Genomic DNA, 20257 nt, shown 5'->3' with positions numbered 1-20257 from the left:
AAATGATAAAACGTCTCAGTTTCATCACCTGATGTGTTGTTTATGTTCTGGGAATAAAATATGGGATTTATAAATCATTGCTTCCTGTTTTTATTTACGTTTCAAAGCGATTTGTGGAGCTTTGTTGGATCATCAGGATTATTCTGAGATAAATGAATAACAGGAGAGCTGAGCTGATGGATGACGTCATCCTCTCGACTGGCGATTTGTTGGGAGAAAAGGTGAAAAATGGAAATAAAATAAAGACATCAGCTTTTATTTGTCCATCTAATTACAGAATTCGCTTGATTTGAATGAATTTAGGTTGAAAAGTCTGAAAGTTTCTTTTATTTTGGGCTGAAAAGTTGGAAATGAGGGAATGGAGTCCAGACGGACCGGGTCTGGTCTTCACCTCCTGTCCAGATCAGAGGCCGTCCCGCGTGGACACGTGCACTTGTCCACGTGTCTGGAAGAGCATGATGTGCAGGCATCAGGTTGGTGTTCAGAAAGGCTTCAGTGAAAGTGTCGCGCGGCTCACCTGGCGTCCCGCTGCAGATGCGCCAGATGTTGCGCATCGCCGCTGCTGCGTCCACGCAGCCTCACCAGGAAGACTCTGGACAGCAGCTGGGTGACACAGAAGCAGCTGTGGATCAGCCTCCAGCAGCAGCTCCGCTTTTCTGCCACGGACAGCTTCAGAGATCCGCGTGGGAGCGTCCACGCGTGGACGGAGAGCACTCCACAGACATGCGCAGCTTTAGCTTTGGGTTCCGTCGTGGGAATGATTGTGGAGCAGGTTTCTCTGCCGAGCAGTGCAGATCTCAGTCCGCGCGCGAGCGTCGCACGCGCAGAGTGGGGTGTCGGGTTCCACGCGGATTGCGTAAGTTCGGGGTGACGTAACTTGTTGTTTTTCTTGTATTCTTCTTGTCCTGACACGTCATCGCCCACCCTCGCCCACCGACACGCCACGGCGAGCCGTGTCCCCGCACAGAGCGTCCACGCGGACGCCAGCGTGGATCCGCTGCGTGGATCCAGCCCGAGGCCGCGCGCCGCGCCGGAGGGCCGCTTGGTCGGCGGGTTCCGGGTCCAGATCTTCCCCCGGCAGCGCAGGACTGCAGTCAGGGCGGAGGCGGAGGGGGTCGACGCCATTCCCACAGAGCCCGTCCACGCGTGTCCCGAGTCCCAGCTGTCCACAGACCGTCACATAACCAGGCCTGGGGGGTGGGACGCGCGAGGGGACGAGAGGAGGGTGGGGGGCTTTCCACCACACTGACCCGGAGGGGTCAAGGGGGGGAGTGTCTCTGCGAAGGAAGAACACTGTAAAAAGAGTCCGGTTAGAAACACTCGTGGGTTTTTTCTCATTAATGTTCAGCTGAGATGAAACTTAAGTCCTGATCGAAGCAGATGAACATTCCTTCATTTTTCAGTTCCAGTTCAGGTCCAAGCTGCAGTCTGTCCCCAGTGGGGGGAGTTTGGGACCAGACACTACCCACTCTGCAAACTGTACATTTTTGTTTCTGCTTCAATTGTTTCAAAATGATTTTTAAAAAAGCTTTTCGTGGGAATAATAAAGAGCTGGGGCTGTTTTTAACCCTTTATGGGGCAAGTGACAATTTTTTATCTCTTTATTTCCTTTCATATTCAGCATGAAACTTTATTTTTGTTAATGTAACAACAGAATGGAGGTCTTGGTTCATACCAGGACGATTTTAGGTTAAAATGTTTAATTTGAAGGTATTTCATTGAGTGCCCTATAAAGGGTTAAATCACAGCACATGTAACTTGGTTATCTTGATGCTGATATCTGTTCATCCCCTTTCATTAAAGAAAAGCTGAATTTACAACATTCACTCAAATAACTGGAGACTTAAAAAAGGAACAATAACTAAAAATGTGCAAAAATATAATTTAGTAATATAAGACACTTTTTTTTTTTTTTTTTAAATTTAATTGAGTTAAAGAAAGAAAAAAACAAACAAACAAATTGGTCCTGGACAAATGAGAGACTTTTCTGTTGAACAGTGGGACAAAATACCTGTCAACAGGTGCAGAAGTCTGACTGAGAGGAACAGAAAACACCTGACTGGAGCGGAAACATTAAAGGATTCTTCAACTAAATATTACTTTATGTAATATGTAATAAATTATCTTATTTGTTTGCTTTTTAAAAAAATATATTTCTATTGAACCAGAATTAGAAAATAATGTCATGATTTTCATAAAATGTTTATTTATTATTATTTTGTCAATATCAGTTTATTTTACAGGCAGCTGTTTTTCTCCTTCTTTAATGAAAGGTGATGAATAAATATGAGCACAACTGTAGATGGTTTATCAGTTTATATTACTGCTATATTATATTACAACATTTGAAAAAATATTCATTATTTTTAATGACAGTTAAATGATTTTCTTAGTACATCTTTTTGGGCCCGTATCAAGTCCTGGGGCCCTTAGAATCTTCCTAACTTTCGCCCGCATATGGCGCCTCTGGTCCCCAGACCAGGTTTCTGTGGACGCCTCGACGATTCAAAGAAAACATAAAATCAAAGAGAAACAAAGAGAAAAATCTCAATTAAATCATAAACTAAACAGTTGAAAAGAAAGATAAGTTAAAAGTTAGCTAGCAGGACAGAAACACTTCGGATCCAGATATAAAACATTGTTTAATCACCACTGATGGTGCGTTCGCTGACCCGGAATCTGCAGGAAACATCATGACAACATGGATCCACCCTGCCGGATCAGCAGTTTGCCTCCGCAGCCTCCATGTCCATCCCTTTCTGAGCACAGTGTAGCATCTTCTGATGGAAACTTCCAGCAGGATGATGCACCATGTCACAAAGCTCACATCATCTCCACCATGACGATGAGTTCACTGTCCTCCAACTGCAACAATGAAAACTCCTAATATGAACATAAAAAGCTTAAACGGGGAAGTTTCAGAGGAATATCCAGTGAAATAACGTCCAGGTGCAGCTGAAACCAAACATGACTTCAGACAAGTTTTCTTTTTAAAAAGAACCATTTAAAGCTCAGGTGTCGGACTCCAGTCCTCCAGGACCAGTATGCTGCAGGTTTTTCTTGTCTCCATGCTCCAACACACCTGACCAGAAAAAAGAACAGGTTGACAAGAAGCTGTTGGATCCATTTGATTTGAATCAGGTGAGTCTGAGCAGGGAAACAACCAGGACCTGCCGGATACCGGCCCTTAAAGGGTCTGAGACACCTGATTTAAAGGAACAAACCTCCCAACAGCTTCTTTTCTGTGTCGTTCAGATCCTAAAACAAGATGATTCTCCACACAAGTGCTGCCGACAAGCTCTCCCAGAACCACCAAACACTCTGACTGGAGCTGGTTAATGTGTTACATGGTCCGACTGGTGGGGCGGCAACGGACAACGTGAGGAATCCGCCCTCCTGCCGCCTGCTTCATCATCTATTCCTCCATCCATCCATCCATCCAACAACCAAGCCATCCATCCATCCGTTCACCCACCCACCCATTCATCCATCCATCCATCCATCCATCCATCCATCCACCAACCCATTCATCCATCCATCCATCCACCAACCAAGCCATCCATCCATCCATCCACCAACCCATTCATCCATCCATCCATCCACCACCCCATTCATCCATCTATCCATCCGTCCATCCACCCACACATTCATCCATCCATCCATCCACCAACCAAGCCATCCACCCATCCACCAACCAAGCCATCCATCCATCCGTCCATCCATCCACCCACACATTCATCCATCCATCCATCCATCCATCCACCAACCAAGCCATCCATCCATCCATCAATCCATCCACCAACCCATCCATCCATCCACCAACCAAGCCATCCATCCATCCATCCACCAACCCATCCATCCATCCATCCACCAACCCATCAATCCATCCACCAACCCATCCATCCATCCACCAACCAAGCCATCCATCCATCCACCAACCAAGCCAGCCATCCATCCATCCATCCATCCACCAACCCATCCATCCATCCATCCATCCATCCACCCACACATTCATCCATCCATCCATCCACCAACCAAGCCATCCATCCACCCACACATTCATCCATCCATCCATCCACCAACCAAGCCATCCATCCATCCATCCATCCACCAACCCATCCATCCATCCATCCACCAACCCATCCATCCATCCACCCATCCATCCACCAACCCATCCATCCATCCACCAACCAAGCCAGCCATCCATCCATCCATCCATCCATCCATCCATCCACCAACCCATCCATCCATCCGTCCATCCACCCACACATTTATCCATCCATCCATCCATCAACCCATCCATCCATCCACCAACCCATCCATCCATCCGTCCATCCACCCACACATTTATCCACCCATCCATCCATCCATCCATCCATCCATCCATCCACCAACCCATCCATCCATCCGTCCATCCACCCACACATTTATCCATCCATCCATCCATCAACCCATCCATCCATCCACCAACCAAGCCATCCATCCATCCATCCATCCATCCATCCACCAACCCATCCATCCATTCATCCACCAACCCATCCATCCATCCACCAACCCATCCATCCATCCATCCACCAACCAAGCCATCCATCCATCCACCCACACATTCATCCATCCATCCATCCACCAACCCATTCATCCATCCATCCATCCACCAACCAAGCCATCCATCCATCCATCCACCAACCCATTCATCCATCCATCCATCCATCCATCCACCAACCCATTCATCCATCCATCCATCCGTCCATCCACCCACACATTCATCCATCCATCCATCCACCAACCAAGCCATCCATCCATCCGTCCATCCACCCACACATTCATCCATCCATCCATCCACCAACCCATCCATCCATCCACCAACCAAGCCATCCATCCATCCATCCATCCACCAACCAAGCCAGCCATCCATCCATCCATCCATCCGTCCATCCACCCACACATTCATCCATCCATCCATTCATCCATCCACCAAGCCATCCATCCATCCACCAACCAAGCCATCCATCCATCCACCAACCCATCCATCCATCCATCCACCAACCCATCCATCCATCCATCCATCCACCAACCCATCCATCCATCCACCAACCAAGCCATCCATCCATCCACCAACCAAGCCAGCCATCCATCCATCCATCCGTCCATCCACCCACACATTCATCCATCCATCCATCCATCCACCAACCAAGCCATCCATCCATCCGTCCATCCACCCACACATTCATCCATCCACCAACCCATCCATCCATCCATCCACCAACCCATCCATCCATCCATCCATCCATCCACCAACCCATCCATCCATCCACCAACCAAGCCAGCCATCCATCCATCCACCCACCCACACATTCATCCATCCATGCATTCATCCATCCATCCATCCACCAACCCATCCATCCATCCATCCATCCATCCACCAACCCATCCATCCATCCATCCACCAACCCATCCATCCATCCACCAACCAAGCCATCCATCCATCCATCCATCCACCAACCAACCCAGCCATCCATCCATCCATCCACCAACCAAGCCATCCATCCATCCATCCACCAACCAAGCCATCCATCCATCCACCAACCCAGCCATCCATCCATCCATCCATCCACCAACCAAGCCATCCATCCATCCATCCATCCACCAACCAACCCAGCCATACATCTATTTTCCATACTCCAGTTCAGGGTCGTGAGAAATTGGGAGTCTATCCCAGCAATCATTGGATGAGAGGCAGGTACACCTGGTCAGGTTGTTTGTCCTCTAAGTGGAACAGATATGATACAAATCGTTTCAGATTTTTATTTTTATTTAAATGTTTACTGACTTCATTTTTTCTCTTACTTGGGTTTTAATGTTGTTTAAAACTCTTATTTATTGTCCTTGCAGTATTTTCTTTTAAACCAAAGATATTTTTTTATTGATATCTTTGGTGTGCATACTTTGAACTTGATTATAATTTTGTTCAAAACTTTGGTTAATGGAGGTTGTGTTAATAATAGAAATAAAGTTTGAACTGAATTGTTACATTTAGCATCACTTTATGGTAAAAACTTTGCTCAAACTCTGTTGGACACAATCTGATGTTTTTCGTCCTCCTGTTAATGTACTCCAGAATAATTCCACATATCAGATGGAAATTTATGGTAAATATCAATACAAATTCCTGAAAGTTTGTTGAAAAAGCAAATAAAGAAAATCTGTTGTTTTCCAGGAAGTTCCAGGTAACTTCCTGTTTCTTTCTGAGTGTGGAAAATGTTTCCTGATGAGGACGTTTGGTTTTCTCTCCCTTTTCCTCATATTTTCTCTTTTTCCACCTTTTCTTTCTGCTCTCTCTTTCTCTCCTGTCTGATCAAGCAGTTATAGGCAGAAATGGCAAAAAAAAACAAACAAACAGAAAAACAACAGAAAAACATCTATGATATAAATAAACTAATAAAGAATAAATCCTAAGAATCCGGAGAAGCCTCGTGTCCAGAAGGTTCCTCTTGGCAGAGTGGATCTGTTCAGCACAACACGGCAGCTGGACCATCGTTCTGCTGTCAGGATGCAGGTTAAAAAACAAACAAACAAAAACAAGCCATGGCACTAAGAATTAAATCTGTTCTGGAGGAAAATATAAGGTGGACCAGGTAAAGTGGCTCCTGGATGTAAAAATGAATCCAAACTACAGAATCTGTTCATCATAAAGGAGGAAAGACATCAGAAACGTTGGGAGAAAAGCAGATTGTTGCTCCGAGACGTTTTCTTCTTTTGTTTTTCTAAGCCAGTAAACATAAAAGCTTGGTCATAACTTCAGGATGACATTCTGTTTCATCCCCCTGCAAAGAAAACTGGTCCTGGACCAGCTGGCCTGATTAAAAGCCTGGACGGATCGCCTTGACATTCCCGCAGCCTGTTGTTGACACATCCGCCCTGCATCAACACGGCGAATGGCATGCGGTCCAACCAGCTGCTCCGCCTGACAGCCAGGACTGCAGCCGTCGTGTTTCCAGCTGACTTTGCACCGCTAGAGGGGATCCGGTGTCTGCAGATCTGGACCGGCTCAGAGAGATGGACAGGAAGTCCCCGTCACAACAAACCCGTTCGGCGCGGTGAAAGACAGGGACAGCGTGGAGATGTTACAAAGAACGACTAAAATGTCTTCATTTCATGATAGAAGAAATAAATCTGTACTTATTTACTTACAAATATACATCTTCCATTTGTACAAGCAGAGTAAAGAAAGGAAAACAATCCGGGTTTGTTTATTTACATGAACTTGATGTTTTTCCTTCATTGCTTTGTGTGTAAAAATGCTGCAGGCCTCGTTTTCCTTCATTTCATCACGCCGCTGCTTCAGGGCGCCCTCCTTCCTCCACCACGCCGTCACGTCCGCGCTCGCCGCCTCAAGGTCTGGTCTAATGCCCGTCAGGATGGCCGTCGTGTCCTGGCAGGTTGGTGGCGTTCTGGCCGCCTGGTCGGGGGGGCCTGCTGCTGCTGTTGATGCTGGGGATGATGACGAAGGCCAGGATCCCCACCAGCATGAGCCCCACGGTGATGGTGATGATGGAGGCCACCACGGCGTAGTAGCACTGGTCCGAGCGGAACAGCCTGCGCAGGCGGCCCCCCATCCTGTTGGGAGGTCGGCCCACGTCCACCACGGTGGCCGGGGCCACCCCCAGCTCCATGGCGTTCAGGTTGCCTCCGGCGCCATCCGGCTCCTGAACGTCCTGGTTCTTCTTGGGGAGGGAGAAGACGCTGGGCTTGGTGTGGCTGTTGGGGAGGGGGTTCTTCAGCACCAGCTTGCCCTTGCTGCGCTTGAAGCGGACGGACAGAGCCCGCTGCATGTCCGCGGGCAGCTTGCTGATGATGTCCTGGTTGTTGCCCAGGCGCGGCAGGTCGCGGCTGTGGCGCAGCTGCGTCAGCTCGCGGCACACGGGGCATGACAGCGTCTTCAGCTCGGGGGAGGTCACGTTGATGCGAGCCAGACACTCCAGGCAGAAAGTGTGGCCGCACACCAGCAGCTTGGGGGTCTTGAAGACGTTGTCATAGGAACAGAAGCACACGGCGCACTCGGTGTCCTCCACGTCGTCTTCCACCTGCTTCCTACTCCAGTCGCTTCCAGCTTCCTTTCTGTCCTGTCTCCGGGCCTCCTCACTCCTCCCCCGGTGCGCCCTCTCCCCCTGCAGTCTGTCCCGCTCCCTCCTCCTCCCCCGCTCCGAGTCGGTGCTCCGTGACCTCCTGACCTTTGGGGGCTTCTCCTTCTTTCTGGGCTCCTCCTTGCTGTTGGGCTCCTCCTTCTTTCTGGGCTCCTCCTTCTTTCTGGGCTCCTCCTTGCTGTTGGGCTCTTTCTGGCTGAGTTTGGGTTTGACATTGGGGGCCAGTCCGGTTCCCTGGCTCCCCCCAGGCCTGCTTCTGCTCGTATCATCGCTCATGATGGAGGGATGTTTGTCAGCTGGAGGTCGGTTCCCAAATCCCCAGCAGCAGCTGTGGGGTAAACAAACGCCATTAGCAGAGCAGGAAACAAGGTGCAGGACTTTACTTTCTGCTGTGTCAACATGATGAAGCAAAATGTCCACTTCCTGCTCATTCAGCTGCATGTTGATGAGTTTTCTGCTCTGACAGGAGCAGAGAGAGTTCAGCCTTTAAAAGCTGGCGACGTCGAGGGCAGACGTCCACTTTGGAGACTGAAGTCCTGCTTCACCTTGCCAGAGTCGCGTATTTTAGGTATTTTCAGCTACAGCTACGTCATTGTGGAGATAAACCAATCAAACCTGATCTCTAAAAATCTTTTCTGACATTTTAATACCAAGAAAACAAACTGAAACAGCAAAGATCCTCGCTGGCAGATTTTTGCTTTACTAAACAAATAAGTCTAAAGTTTTAGATAATGTCAGCTGTCTGAACTTCTCCGTACGACTCGGTAAAATCAGCTTTATGGAGCCAAAAATGTGTCAACTTGCGAAATAAACTGGTATTTTCTGACTGGCAGAGATCTCTACTGGTCACCATTTCTGTTACGGATGCATATGTAGCGGGTGAGGACCGGTGGGTCTGGGAGGCTAAAAGTCTGGTGAATCCTTTGAGCTGAAACCATTAAAGTTTGGAAGCACACAGGAAGCAACATTTTGTGGTTGTCAGCGGAGTTTGGTGTCTCGATAAGGTTTAGTGACCAGATGAAACCAACAAAATGGAGCCATTCATATTTTCTTCCTCATTTTATCCAGGTCATTTATGACCTGGGAGCAAAACTCAAATATGAAGTGGGGCAAAAAAAAGTAAAATTGGAAAAACTCGCAGGCCAACATGGATATTCACTGAAAAAATCTTCCAGATGAGACAAGGAAGCTCCTGAATTGGTGGTTAAATTCTGCGTTTCTGTTCAGCCTTCACTTAAAAATGCTTTTTTTTCCTCACAAACCTTCATCTCAGACCTTTTCCACAAACTCTCCCTCATTGAAAGGCTCATTTAGCCTCTCTAGCTTCAAGTTGCTATGACTACCGTCGACTAGAGGTGGGAAAATCAAATTTAAAAAAATCGGGATTTTTTGCTTCACAATTTTAAAAATCTTTTTTTTTTGTTAAAAAAAAAATCTTTTTTAAAAAAAAAAACAAATTAAAATAATCCATTTAAAAATTTTTGTCATTTCTATTGATCTTTTTACTCGTCTTCTTGGAGGTTATAGCAGCAGAATGATGGTCTGGCTACTGTGTTGATTTTTTCCTCATAAAAAAAATAACTAGCAAAAAAAAAGTTTTGTACATTTTTCTTTGTTTATAATCTTCAAAAATCAGTAATATCAAAGAATTGTGAGAATCGCCATTTAAATCGAATCGGCAACCAAAAAAATCGGGACAAAAGCACATCGTCACAGCCCGACTGTCTACAGAGGAGAGGGTCCCGATTCACACACCAAACCACCACCAGGTTACATGTGCTGTACAACACCAGTAGTATCGCCTTCGGGGCCAAATAGTTTGACAGATTTGCTCTTCTTTCCTTTCATCTAAAGGAAAAATTTAGATGAATTTGCTGTAATATGTAGAATGAAACAGACATAAACCAGTGTATGGAAAGCTGCGTTTAGGACTCTGAACACAGGAGCCAAACTGCAGTCCTCAAGGGCCGGTATCCTGCAGGTTTTAGTTGTCTCCCTGCTCCAACACACCTGACTGAAGTTCATAAACAGGTTGACAAGAAGCTGCTGGATCCATCTGATTTTTTCAGCTGTGTTGATAGAAGGAAACAACAAAAACCTGCCGGCCTCCAGGACTGATGATCTTTTTTTTTTAGGCAAGCCAGAGTTTTCTTCCTTCATGCTTTGTGCCATTTTAATTCATCTTTCTCCATAAACACAAACACTGATATTCAGACATCTCTTTACTGAAAATATCTTTTCATTATAATCCAAAAGTATTTAAATAAACCTCGTAGCTGTAGAGATTTATTTATTATTTTACGCAGAGGTTAAAACAGTCGGGCTCAAACCTTTTAATGCTACCACCAGTCTGGTTTGAAAACTTCCTTCTGTAGCTGTTTTCAGACCAGCTGGGAGCATCAGACGCAACATTTCAGACAATGTACTCATTTAAAAAGTCTACAAACATGCAAAATGGTTAGAAGAGAACTTTTTCTGCTTCCTTTAATGGATTATGGATGGATTATTCTTTTTTATGTTAGATCTATTTTTAGGCAATCCTGAATTTGTTTTCCTTTGTGCCGTTTTAATCTATCCCTCAGCAGAAACACAAACACTGATATTCAGACATCTCTTTACTGAAAATGAGCCTTTATTATGATCCAAAACTGTTCAAATAGACCTGCTGGTTGTAGAAATGTACTTATTTCACGCAGAGGTTGGAAAAGTAGGTCTCAAAGGGTTAACCTTTAACACCACTGCCTCGCTGGTTTGAAATGTCACGTCTAACTTCCCGCTGTATCAGTTTTCAGAGCGGCTGGCGCTTCAGGTGGAAAATTTCATCACTTTTATTCCTTCAAAGCATCTAAAACCAGCAGAAACATCTGCAGCAGGTTGGAACATTTCAGCTGCGAGCAGCAGAGTTTTCCCACAGAGAAGAAGACGACGACGAGGCTGTAAACCAAACTGACCTGCTGAGGTGGATGGAAGTCAGAGCCGTTAAGTAATCCTGTTGTGCAGAAACACAGCGAAGTGCGAGTCACCAAACTTCATCACTAGTCAGGAACATGAGGATCCGAGCTGTGGAACTGGCCTCTTCCCTCTCCCCCACGCAGACTTTTCCTCTTACATGTTATTTCTGATGGCAGCAGGGCGCAGCCTCCTCCCAACCCGCCCCCCGACTGGTCGGACCAGTCCAACCAGCTGCAGAGGTCCACTGCTCTACTTCCCCGTCTGCGTGTGGAAGAGGCAGACATGTACTCAGATAGCTCCCATGGTGGTGTGGAGCTGGAATCTGTCGTCATGTAAGGTCTGATCAGATCAGGAGGCAGAAACATGTTCATGTTAATCAGCTGGAAAATTCCTCCGGTGGAGAAAGGCCGCAGGTATGCAGCGTATCAGCATGTCATAGCTGCCATACCGCCGCCACACGCAGCACACACACCCACACACACACCCAGCATGTTAAACTTTAACAGAATTAAACCACACAGAATGTTTCTGTTTGCTTTGTAGAGCAGCTCTTCCTTAAGATGCATCACATGTTGCTGAACGACAACCTGCAGCAGTCAGGACAGAGGTCTGACGTCTGAGGACAGAGGTCTGAAGACGGAGGACAGAGGTCTGACGTCTGAGGACAGAGGTCTGAAGACGGAGGACAGAGGTCTGACGTCTGAGGACAGAGGTCTGAGGACTGAGGACGGAGGACAGAGGTCTGAGGACAGAGGTCTGAGGACAGAGGTCTGAGGACAGAGGTCTGACGTCTGAGGACAGAGGTCTGAAGTCGGAGGTGTGAGGACGGAGGTGTGAGGACGGAGGTCTGAGGTCGGAGGTGTGAGGACGGAGGTCTGAAGTCGGAGGTGTGAGGACGGAGGTGTGAGGACGGAGGTCTGAAGTCGGAGGTGTGAGGACGGAGGTCTGAGGTCGGAGGTCTGAAGTCGGAGGTGTGAGGACGGAGGTCTGAAGTCGGAGGTGTGAGGACGGAGGTGTGAGGACGGAGGTGTGAGGACGGAGGTCTGAGGTCGGAGGTGTGAGGACGGAGGTCTGAAGTCGGAGGTGTGAGGACGGAGGTGTGAGGACGGAGGTCTGAGGTCGGAGGTGTGAGGACGGAGGTCTGAAGTCGGAGGTGTGAGGACGGAGGTCTGAAGTCGGAGGTGTGAGGACGGAGGTGTGAGGACGGAGGTGTGAGGACGGAGGTGTGAGGACGGAGGTCTGAAGTCGGAGGTGTGAGGACGGAGGTGTGAGGACGGAGGTCTGAGGTCGGAGGTGTGAGGACGGAGGTGTGAGGACGGAGGTGTGAGGACGGAGGTGTGAGGACGGAGGTCTGAAGTCGGAGGTGTGAGGACGGAGGTCTGAGGTCGGAGGTGTGAGGACGGAGGTCTGAGGTCGGAGGTGTGAGGACGGAGGTGTGAGGACGAAGGTCTGAAGTCGGAGGTGTGAGGACGGAGGTCTGAGGACGAAGGTCTGAAGTCGGAGGTGTGAGGACGGAGGTGTGAGGACGGAGGTCTGAAGTCGGAGGTGTGAGGTCGGAGGTGTGAGGACGGAGGTCTGAAGTCGGAGGTGTGAGGACGGAGGTCTGAGGTCGGAGGTGTGAGGACGGAGGTGTGAGGACGAAGGTCTGAAGTCGGAGGTGTGAGGACGGAGGTCTGAGGACGAAGGTCTGAAGTCGGAGGTGTGAGGACGGAGGTCTGAAGTCGGAGGTGTGAGGACGGAGGTCTGAAGTCGGAGGTGTGAGGACGGAGGTGTGAGGACGGAGGTCTGAGGTCGGAGGTGTGAGGACGGAGGTCTGAAGTCGGAGGTGTGAGGACGGAGGTGTGAGGACGGAGGTCTGAGGACAGAGGTCTGAGGACAGAGGTCTGAGGACGGAGGTCTGAAGTCGGAGGTGTGAGGATGGAGGTCTGAAGTCGGAGGTGTGAGGACGGAGGTCTGAAGTCAGAGGTCTGAGGACAGAGGTCTGAGGACAGAGGTCTGACGTCTGAGGACAGAGGTCTGAGGACTGAGGACGGAGGACAGAGGTCTGACGTCTGAGGACAGAGGTGTGAGGACTAAGGACTGAGGACGGAGGTGTGAGGACGGAGGTCTGACGTCTGAGGACAGAGGTGTGAGGACTAAGGACTGAGGTCGGAGGTGTGAGGACGGAGGTCTGAGGTCGGAGGTGTGAGGACGGAGGTCTGAGGACGAAGGTCTGAGGACGAAGGTCTGAAGTCGGAGGTGTGAGGACGGAGGTCTGAAGTCGGAGGTGTGAGGACGGAGGTCTGAAGTCGGAGGTGTGAGGACGGAGGTCTGAAGTCGGAGGTCTGAGGACAGAGGTCTGAAGTCGGAGGTGTGAGGACGGAGGTGTGAGGACGAAGGTCTGAGATCGGAGGTCTGAGGACGGAGGTCTGAAGTCGGAGGTGTGAGGACGGAGGTGTGAGGACGGAGGTCTGAAGTCGGAGGTCTGAGGTCGGAGGTCTGAGGACAGAGGTGTGAGGACGGAGGTCTGAAGTCGGAGGTGTGAGGACGGAGGTGTGAGGACGGAGGTCTGAGGTCGGAGGTCTGAGGACGGAGGTCTGAAGTCGGAGGTGTGAGGATGGAGGTCTGAGGTCGGAGGTCTGAGGACAGAGGTGTGAGGACGGAGGTCTGAAGTCGGAGGTGTGAGGACGGAGGTCTGAGGTCGGAGGTGTGAGGACGGAGGTGTGAGGACGGAGGTCTGAGGACGGAGGTCTGAAGTCGGAGTTGTGAGGACGGAGGTCTGAAGTCGGAGGTCTGAGGTCGGAGGTCTGAGGTCGGAGGTCTGAAGTCGGAGGTGTGAGGACGGAGGTGTGAGGACGGAGGTCTGAAGTCGGAGGTCTGAGGACAGAGGTCTGAGGACAGAGGTCTGAGGACAGAGGTCTGAAGTCGGAGGTGTGAGGACGGAGGTGTGAGGACGGAGGTCTGAGGTCGGAGGTCTGAGGTCGGAGGTCTGAGGACAGAGGTCTGAAGTCGGAGGTGTGAGGACGGAGGTGTGAGGACGGAGGTGTGAGGACGAAGGTCTGAAGTCGGAGGTGTGAGGACGGAGGTGTGAGGACGGAGGTCTGAGGACGGAGGTCTGAGGACGGAGGTCTGAAGTCGGAGTTGTGAGGACGGAGGTGTGAGGACGGAGGTCTGAGGACAGAGGTCTGAGGACAGAGGTCTGAGGACGGAGGTCTGAGGACAGAGGTCTGAGGACAGAGGTCTGAGGACGGAGGTCTGAGGTCGGAGGTGTGAGGACGGAGGTGTGAGGACGGAGGTCTGAAGTCGGAGGTGTGAGGACGGAGGTCTGAGGACAGAGGTCTGAGGACGGAGGTCTGAAGTCGGAGGTGTGAGGACGGAGGTCTGAGGTCGGAGGTGTGAGGACGGAGGTCTGAAGTCGGAGGTGTGAGGACGGAGGTCTGAAGTCGGAGGTGTGAGGACGGAGGTCTGAGGACAGAGGTCTGAGGACGGAGGTCTGAAGTCGGAGGTGTGAGGACGGAGGTCTGAGGTCGGAGGTGTGAGGACGGAGGTCTGAAGTCGGAGGTGTGAGGACGGAGGTGTGAGGACGAAGGTCTGAGGTCGGAGGTGTGAGGACGGAGGTGTGAGGACGGAGGTCTGAAGTCGGAGGTGTGAGGACGGAGGTCTGAGGTCGGAGGTGTGAGGACGGAGGTGTGAGGACGGAGGTCTGAGGTCGGAGGTGTGAGGACGGAGGTCTGAAGTCGGAGGTGTGAGGACAGAGGTCTGAAGTCGGAGGTGTGAGGACAGAGGTCTGAAGTCGGAGGTGTGAGGACGGAGGTGTGAGGACGGAGGTCTGAAGTCGGAGGTGTGAGGACAGAGGTCTGAAGTCGGAGGTGTGAGGACGGAGGTCTGAGGTCGGAGGTGTGAGGACGGAGGTCTGAGGTCGGAGGTGTGAGGACGGAGGTGTGAGGACGGAGGTCTGAAGTCGGAGGTGTGAGGACGGAGGTCTGAAGTCGGAGGTCTGAGGACGGAGGTGTGAGGACGGAGGTCTGAAGTCGGAGGTGTGAGGACAGAGGTCTGAAGTCGGAGGTGTGAGGACGGAGGTCTGAGGACGGAGGTCTGAGGTCGGAGGTGTGAGGACGGAGGTCTGAGGTCGGAGGTCTGAAGTCGGAGGTGTGAGGACGGAGGTCTGAAGTCGGAGGTGTGAGGACGAAGGTCTGAGGTCGGAGGTGTGAGGACGGAGGTCTGAGGTCGGAGGTGTGAGGACGGAGGTGTGAGGACGGAGGTCTGAAGTCGGAGGTGTGAGGACAGAGGTCTGAAGTCGGAGGTGTGAGGACAGAGGTCTGAGGTCGGAGGTGTGAGGACGGAGGTGTGAGGACGGAGGTCTGAAGTCGGAGGTGTGAGGACAGAGGTCTGAGGTCGGAGGTGTGAGGACGGAGGTGTGAGGACGGAGGTCTGAAGTCGGAGGTGTGAGGACAGAGGTCTGAAGTCGGAGGTGTGAGGACGGAGGTCTGAGGTCGGAGGTCTGAGGACGGAGGTCTGAGGTCGGAGGTGTGAGGACGGAGGTCTGAAGTCGGAGGTGTGAGGACGGAGGTCTGAAGTCGGAGGTGTGAGGACGGAGGTGTGAGGACGGAGGTCTGAGGACGGAGGTCTGAAGTCGGAGTTGTGAGGACGGAGGTCTGAGGACAGAGGTCTGAGGACAGAGGTCTGAGGACGGAGGTCTGAGGTCGGAGGTGTGAGGACGGAGGTGTGAGGACGGAGGTCTGAAGTCGGAGGTGTGAGGACGGAGGTCTGAGGACAGAGGTCTGAGGACGGAGGTCTGAAGTCGGAGGTGTGAGGACGGAGGTCTGAGGTCGGAGGTGTGAGGACGGAGGTCTGAAGTCGGAGGTGTGAGGACGGAGGTCTGAAGTCGGAGGTGTGAGGACGGAGGTCTGAGGACAGAGGTCTGAGGACGGAGGTCTGAAGTCGGAGGTGTGAGGACGGAGGTCTGAGGTCGGAGGTGTGAGGACGGAGGTCTGAAGTCGGAGGTGTGAGGACGGAGGTGTGAGGACGAAGGTCTGAGGTCGGAGGTGTGAGGACGGAGGTGTGAGGACGGAGGTCTGAAGTCGGAGGTGTGAGGACGGAGGTCTGAGGTCGGAGGTGTGAGGACGGAGGTGTGAGGACGGAGGTCTGAGGTCGGAGGTGTGAGGACGGAGGTCTGAAGTCGGAGGTGTGAGGACAGAGGTCTGAAGTCGGAGGTGTGAGGACAGAGGTCTGAAGTCGGAGGTGTGAGGACGGAGGTGTGAGGACGGAGGTCTGAAGTCGGAGGTGTGAGGACAGAGGTCTGAAGTCGGAGGTGTGAGGACGGAGGTCTGAGGTCGGAGGTGTGAGGACGGAGGTCTGAGGTCGGAGGTGTGAGGACGGAGGTGTGAGGACGGAGGTCTGAAGTCGGAGGTGTGAGGACGGAGGTCTGAAGTCGGAGGTCTGAGGACGGAGGTGTGAGGACGGAGGTCTGAAGTCGGAGGTGTGAGGACGGAGGTCTGAGGACAGAGGTCTGAGGACGGAGGTCTGAAGTCGGAGGTGTGAGGACGGAGGTCTGAGGTCGGAGGTGTGAGGACGGAGGTCTGAAGTCGGAGGTGTGAGGACGGAGGTGTGAGGACGAAGGTCTGAGGTCGGAGGTGTGAGGACGGAGGTGTGAGGACGGAGGTCTGAAGTCGGAGGTGTGAGGACGGAGGTCTGAGGTCGGAGGTGTGAGGACGGAGGTGTGAGGACGGAGGTCTGAGGTCGGAGGTGTGAGGACGGAGGTCTGAAGTCGGAGGTGTGAGGACAGAGGTCTGAAGTCGGAGGTGTGAGGACAGAGGTCTGAAGTCGGAGGTGTGAGGACGGAGGTGTGAGGACGGAGGTCTGAAGTCGGAGGTGTGAGGACAGAGGTCTGAAGTCGGAGGTGTGAGGACGGAGGTCTGAGGTCGGAGGTGTGAGGACGGAGGTGTGAGGACGGAGGTCTGAAGTCGGAGGTGTGAGGACGGAGGTCTGAAGTCGGAGGTCTGAGGACGGAGGTGTGAGGACGGAGGTCTGAAGTCGGAGGTGTGAGGACAGAGGTCTGAAGTCGGAGGTGTGAGGACGGAGGTCTGAGGACGGAGGTCTGAGGTCGGAGGTGTGAGGACGGAGGTCTGAGGTCGGAGGTCTGAAGTCGGAGGTGTGAGGACGGAGGTCTGAAGTCGGAGGTGTGAGGACGAAGGTCTGAGGTCGGAGGTGTGAGGACGGAGGTCTGAGGTCGGAGGTGTGAGGACGGAGGTGTGAGGACGGAGGTCTGAAGTCGGAGGTGTGAGGACAGAGGTCTGAAGTCGGAGGTGTGAGGACAGAGGTCTGAGGTCGGAGGTGTGAGGACGGAGGTGTGAGGACGGAGGTCTGAAGTCGGAGGTGTGAGGACAGAGGTCTGAGGTCGGAGGTGTGAGGACGGAGGTGTGAGGACGGAGGTCTGAAGTCGGAGGTGTGAGGACAGAGGTCTGAAGTCGGAGGTGTGAGGACGGAGGTCTGAGGTCGGAGGTCTGAGGACGGAGGTCTGAGGTCGGAGGTGTGAGGACGGAGGTCTGAAGTCGGAGGTGTGAGGACGGAGGTCTGAAGTCGGAGGTGTGAGGACGAAGGTCTGAGGTCGGAGGTGTGAGGACGGAGGTCTGAAGTCGGAGGTGTGAGGACGGAGGTCTGAGGTCGGAGGTCTGAAGTCGGAGGTGTGAGGACGGAGGTCTGAGGTCGGAGGTCTGAAGTCGGAGGTGTGAGGACGGAGGTGTGAGGACGGAGGTCTGAGGTCGGAGGTGTGAGGACGGAGGTCTGAAGTCGGAGGTGTGAGGACGGAGGTGTGAGGACGGAGGTCTGAAGTCGGAGGTGTGAGGACGGAGGTCTGAAGTCGGAGGTGTGAGGACGGAGGTCTGAGGTCGGAGGTCTGAAGTCGGAGGTGTGAGGACGGAGGTGTGAGGACGGAGGTCTGAGGTCGGAGGTGTGAGGACGGAGGTCTGAAGTCGGAGGTGTGAGGATGGAGGTGTGAGGACGGAGGTCTGAAGTCGGAGGTGTGAGGACGGAGGTCTGAAGTCGGAGGTGTGAGGATGGAGGTGTGAGGACGGAGGTCTGAAGTCGGAGGTGTGAGGATGGAGGTGTGAGGTCGGAGGTGTGAGGACGGAGGTCTGAAGTCGGAGGTGTGAGGATGGAGGTGTGAGGACGGAGGTCTGAAGTCGGAGGTGTGAGGACGGAGGTCTGAAGTCGGAGGTGTGAGGACGGAGGTGTGAGGACGGAGGTCTGAAGTCGGAGGTGTGAGGACGGACGTGTGAGGACGGAGGTCTGAAGTCGGAGGTGTGAGGACGGAGGTGTGAGGACGGAGGTCTGAGGTCGGAGGTGTGAGGATGGAGGTGTGAGGACGGAGGTGTGAGGACGGAGGTCTGAAGTCGGAGGTGTGAGGACGGAGGTGTGAGGACGGAGGTGTGAGGACGGAGGTCTGAAGTCGGAGGTGTGAGGACGGAGGTGTGAGGACGGAGGTCTGAAGTCGGAGGTGTGAGGACGGAGGTCTGAGGTCGGAGGTGTGAGGACGGAGGTGTGAGGACGGAGGTCTGAAGTCGGAGGTGTGAGGACGGAGGTGTGAGGACGGAGGTCTGAGGTCGGAGGTGTGAGGACGGAGGTGTGAGGACGGAGGTCTGAGGTCGGAGGTGTGAGGACGGAGGTCTGAAGTCGGAGGTGTGAGGACGGAGGTGTGAGGACGAAGGTCTGAAGTCGGAGGTGTGAGGACGGAGGTGTGAGGACGAAGGTCTGAAGTCGGAGGTGTGAGGACGGAGGTCTGAGGTCGGAGGTGTGAGGACGAAGGTCTGAAGTCGGAGGTGTGAGGACGGAGGTCTGAGGTCGGAGGTGTGAGGACGGAGGTGTGAGGACGGAGGTCTGAAGTCGGAGGTGTGAGGACGGAGGTCTGAGGTCGGAGGTGTGAGGACGGAGGTGTGAGGACGAAGGTCTGAAGTCGGAGGTGTGAGGACGGAGGTCTGAGGACGAAGGTCTGAAGTCGGAGGTGTGAGGACGGAGGTGTGAGGACGGAGGTCTGAAGTCGGAGGTGTGAGGACGAAGGTCTGAGGACGGAGGTGTGAGGACGGAGGTCTGAGGACGGAGGTGTGAGGACGGAGGTCTGAAGTCGGAGGTGTGAGGACAGAGGTCTGAAGTCGGAGGTGTGAGGATGGAGGTCTGAAGTCGGAGGTGTGAGGACGGAGGTCTGAAGTCGGAGGTGTGAGGACGGAGGTGTGAGGACGGAGGTGTGAGGACGGAGGTCTGAGGTCGGAGGTCTGAGGACGGAGGTCTGAGGTCGGAGGTCTGAGGACGAAGGTCTGAAGTCGGAGGTGTGAGGACGGAGGTGTGAAGTCGGAGGTGTGAGGACGGAGGTCTGAAGTCGGAGGTGTGAGGACGGAGGTCTGAAGTCGGAGGTGTGAGGACGGAGGTGTGAGGACGGAGGTCTGAGGACGGAGGTGTGAGGACGGAGGTGTGAGGACGGAGGTCTGAAGTCGGAGGTGTGAGGATGGAGGTGTGAGGACGGAGGTCTGAGGTCGGAGGTGTGAGGACGGAGGTGTGAGGACGGAGGTCTGAGGACGGAGGTGTGAGGACGGAGGTCTGAAGTCGGAGGTGTGAGGATGGAGGTGTGAGGACGGAGGTGTGAGGACGGAGGTCTGAAGTCGGAGGTGTGAGGACGGAGGTCTGAGGACAGAGGTCTGAGGACGGAGGTCTGAGGACGGAGGTCTGAAGTCGGAGGTGTGAGGACGGAGGTGTGAGGACGGAGGTCTGAGGACGGAGGTGTGAGGACGGAGGTCTGAAGTCGGAGGTGTGAGGACGGAGGTCTGAGGACGAAGGTCTGAAGTCGGAGGTCAGACATGACTCGGCTGGTTTTGGCCAGCAGGGTGGACATGAAGGAGCGTCCAGAAGAGACGTGGACGCTCCTCCTGAGCCTCCAGAGACGTTTCCAGTCTTCAGTCACGACGAACTCTTCAGGTCTAACGGATCATTCACGGTGATGACGGATCGGCCGTGTGATTGGCTGATGAGCCAGTGGGCGGGTCAAGGTGGCGGTTCATCTCTGATGGAACACAGAAACCGGAGCGACACGGGAAAACGTGGACAACGGACAGACTGGAAGAAAAGCAGCTCCACAGACTGATTGTAAAACTTTATTACTACACAAGCCGTGAACGCCGTCGGTCGCCCCGGCG

The 20257-nt window shown here is 52.7% G+C and overlaps 2 protein-coding genes across 2 annotated transcripts; both read right to left on the bottom strand.

Annotated features, from left to right (window-relative positions):
- Positions 1 to 235: 235 nt before the first annotated feature.
- LOC306756243 (uncharacterized protein) lies at positions 236 to 1266 on the bottom strand. Its single transcript, XM_079240944.1, has 2 exons — positions 518 to 1266; positions 236 to 445 (listed from the first exon to the last, which is right to left on the bottom strand). The coding sequence occupies exons 1-2, from the start codon at positions 1123 to 1125 to the stop codon at positions 388 to 390; spliced, it is 666 nt and encodes a 221-aa protein (XP_079097070.1). The 5' UTR covers positions 1126 to 1266; the 3' UTR covers positions 236 to 387.
- A 6137-nt stretch (positions 1267 to 7403) lies between these two features.
- Positions 7404 to 8420, bottom strand: rnf183 (ring finger protein 183; the record flags this gene model as incomplete). The annotated part of the gene is made up of 1 exon (XM_079240553.1): positions 7404 to 8420. One exon carries the CDS (start codon positions 8418 to 8420, stop codon positions 7404 to 7406), a length of 1017 nt encoding a protein of 338 aa, XP_079096679.1.
- Positions 8421 to 20257: the final 11837 nt, after the last annotated feature.

Source organism: Telmatherina bonti, assembly GCF_933228915.1.
Source record: "Telmatherina bonti genome assembly, chromosome: 5".
NCBI classification, from domain to species: Eukaryota; Metazoa; Chordata; class Actinopteri; order Atheriniformes; family Telmatherinidae; genus Telmatherina; species Telmatherina bonti.
Note: the sequence above shows the minus strand (reverse complement) of the source record. Positions and strands in the feature narration are given on the sequence as shown.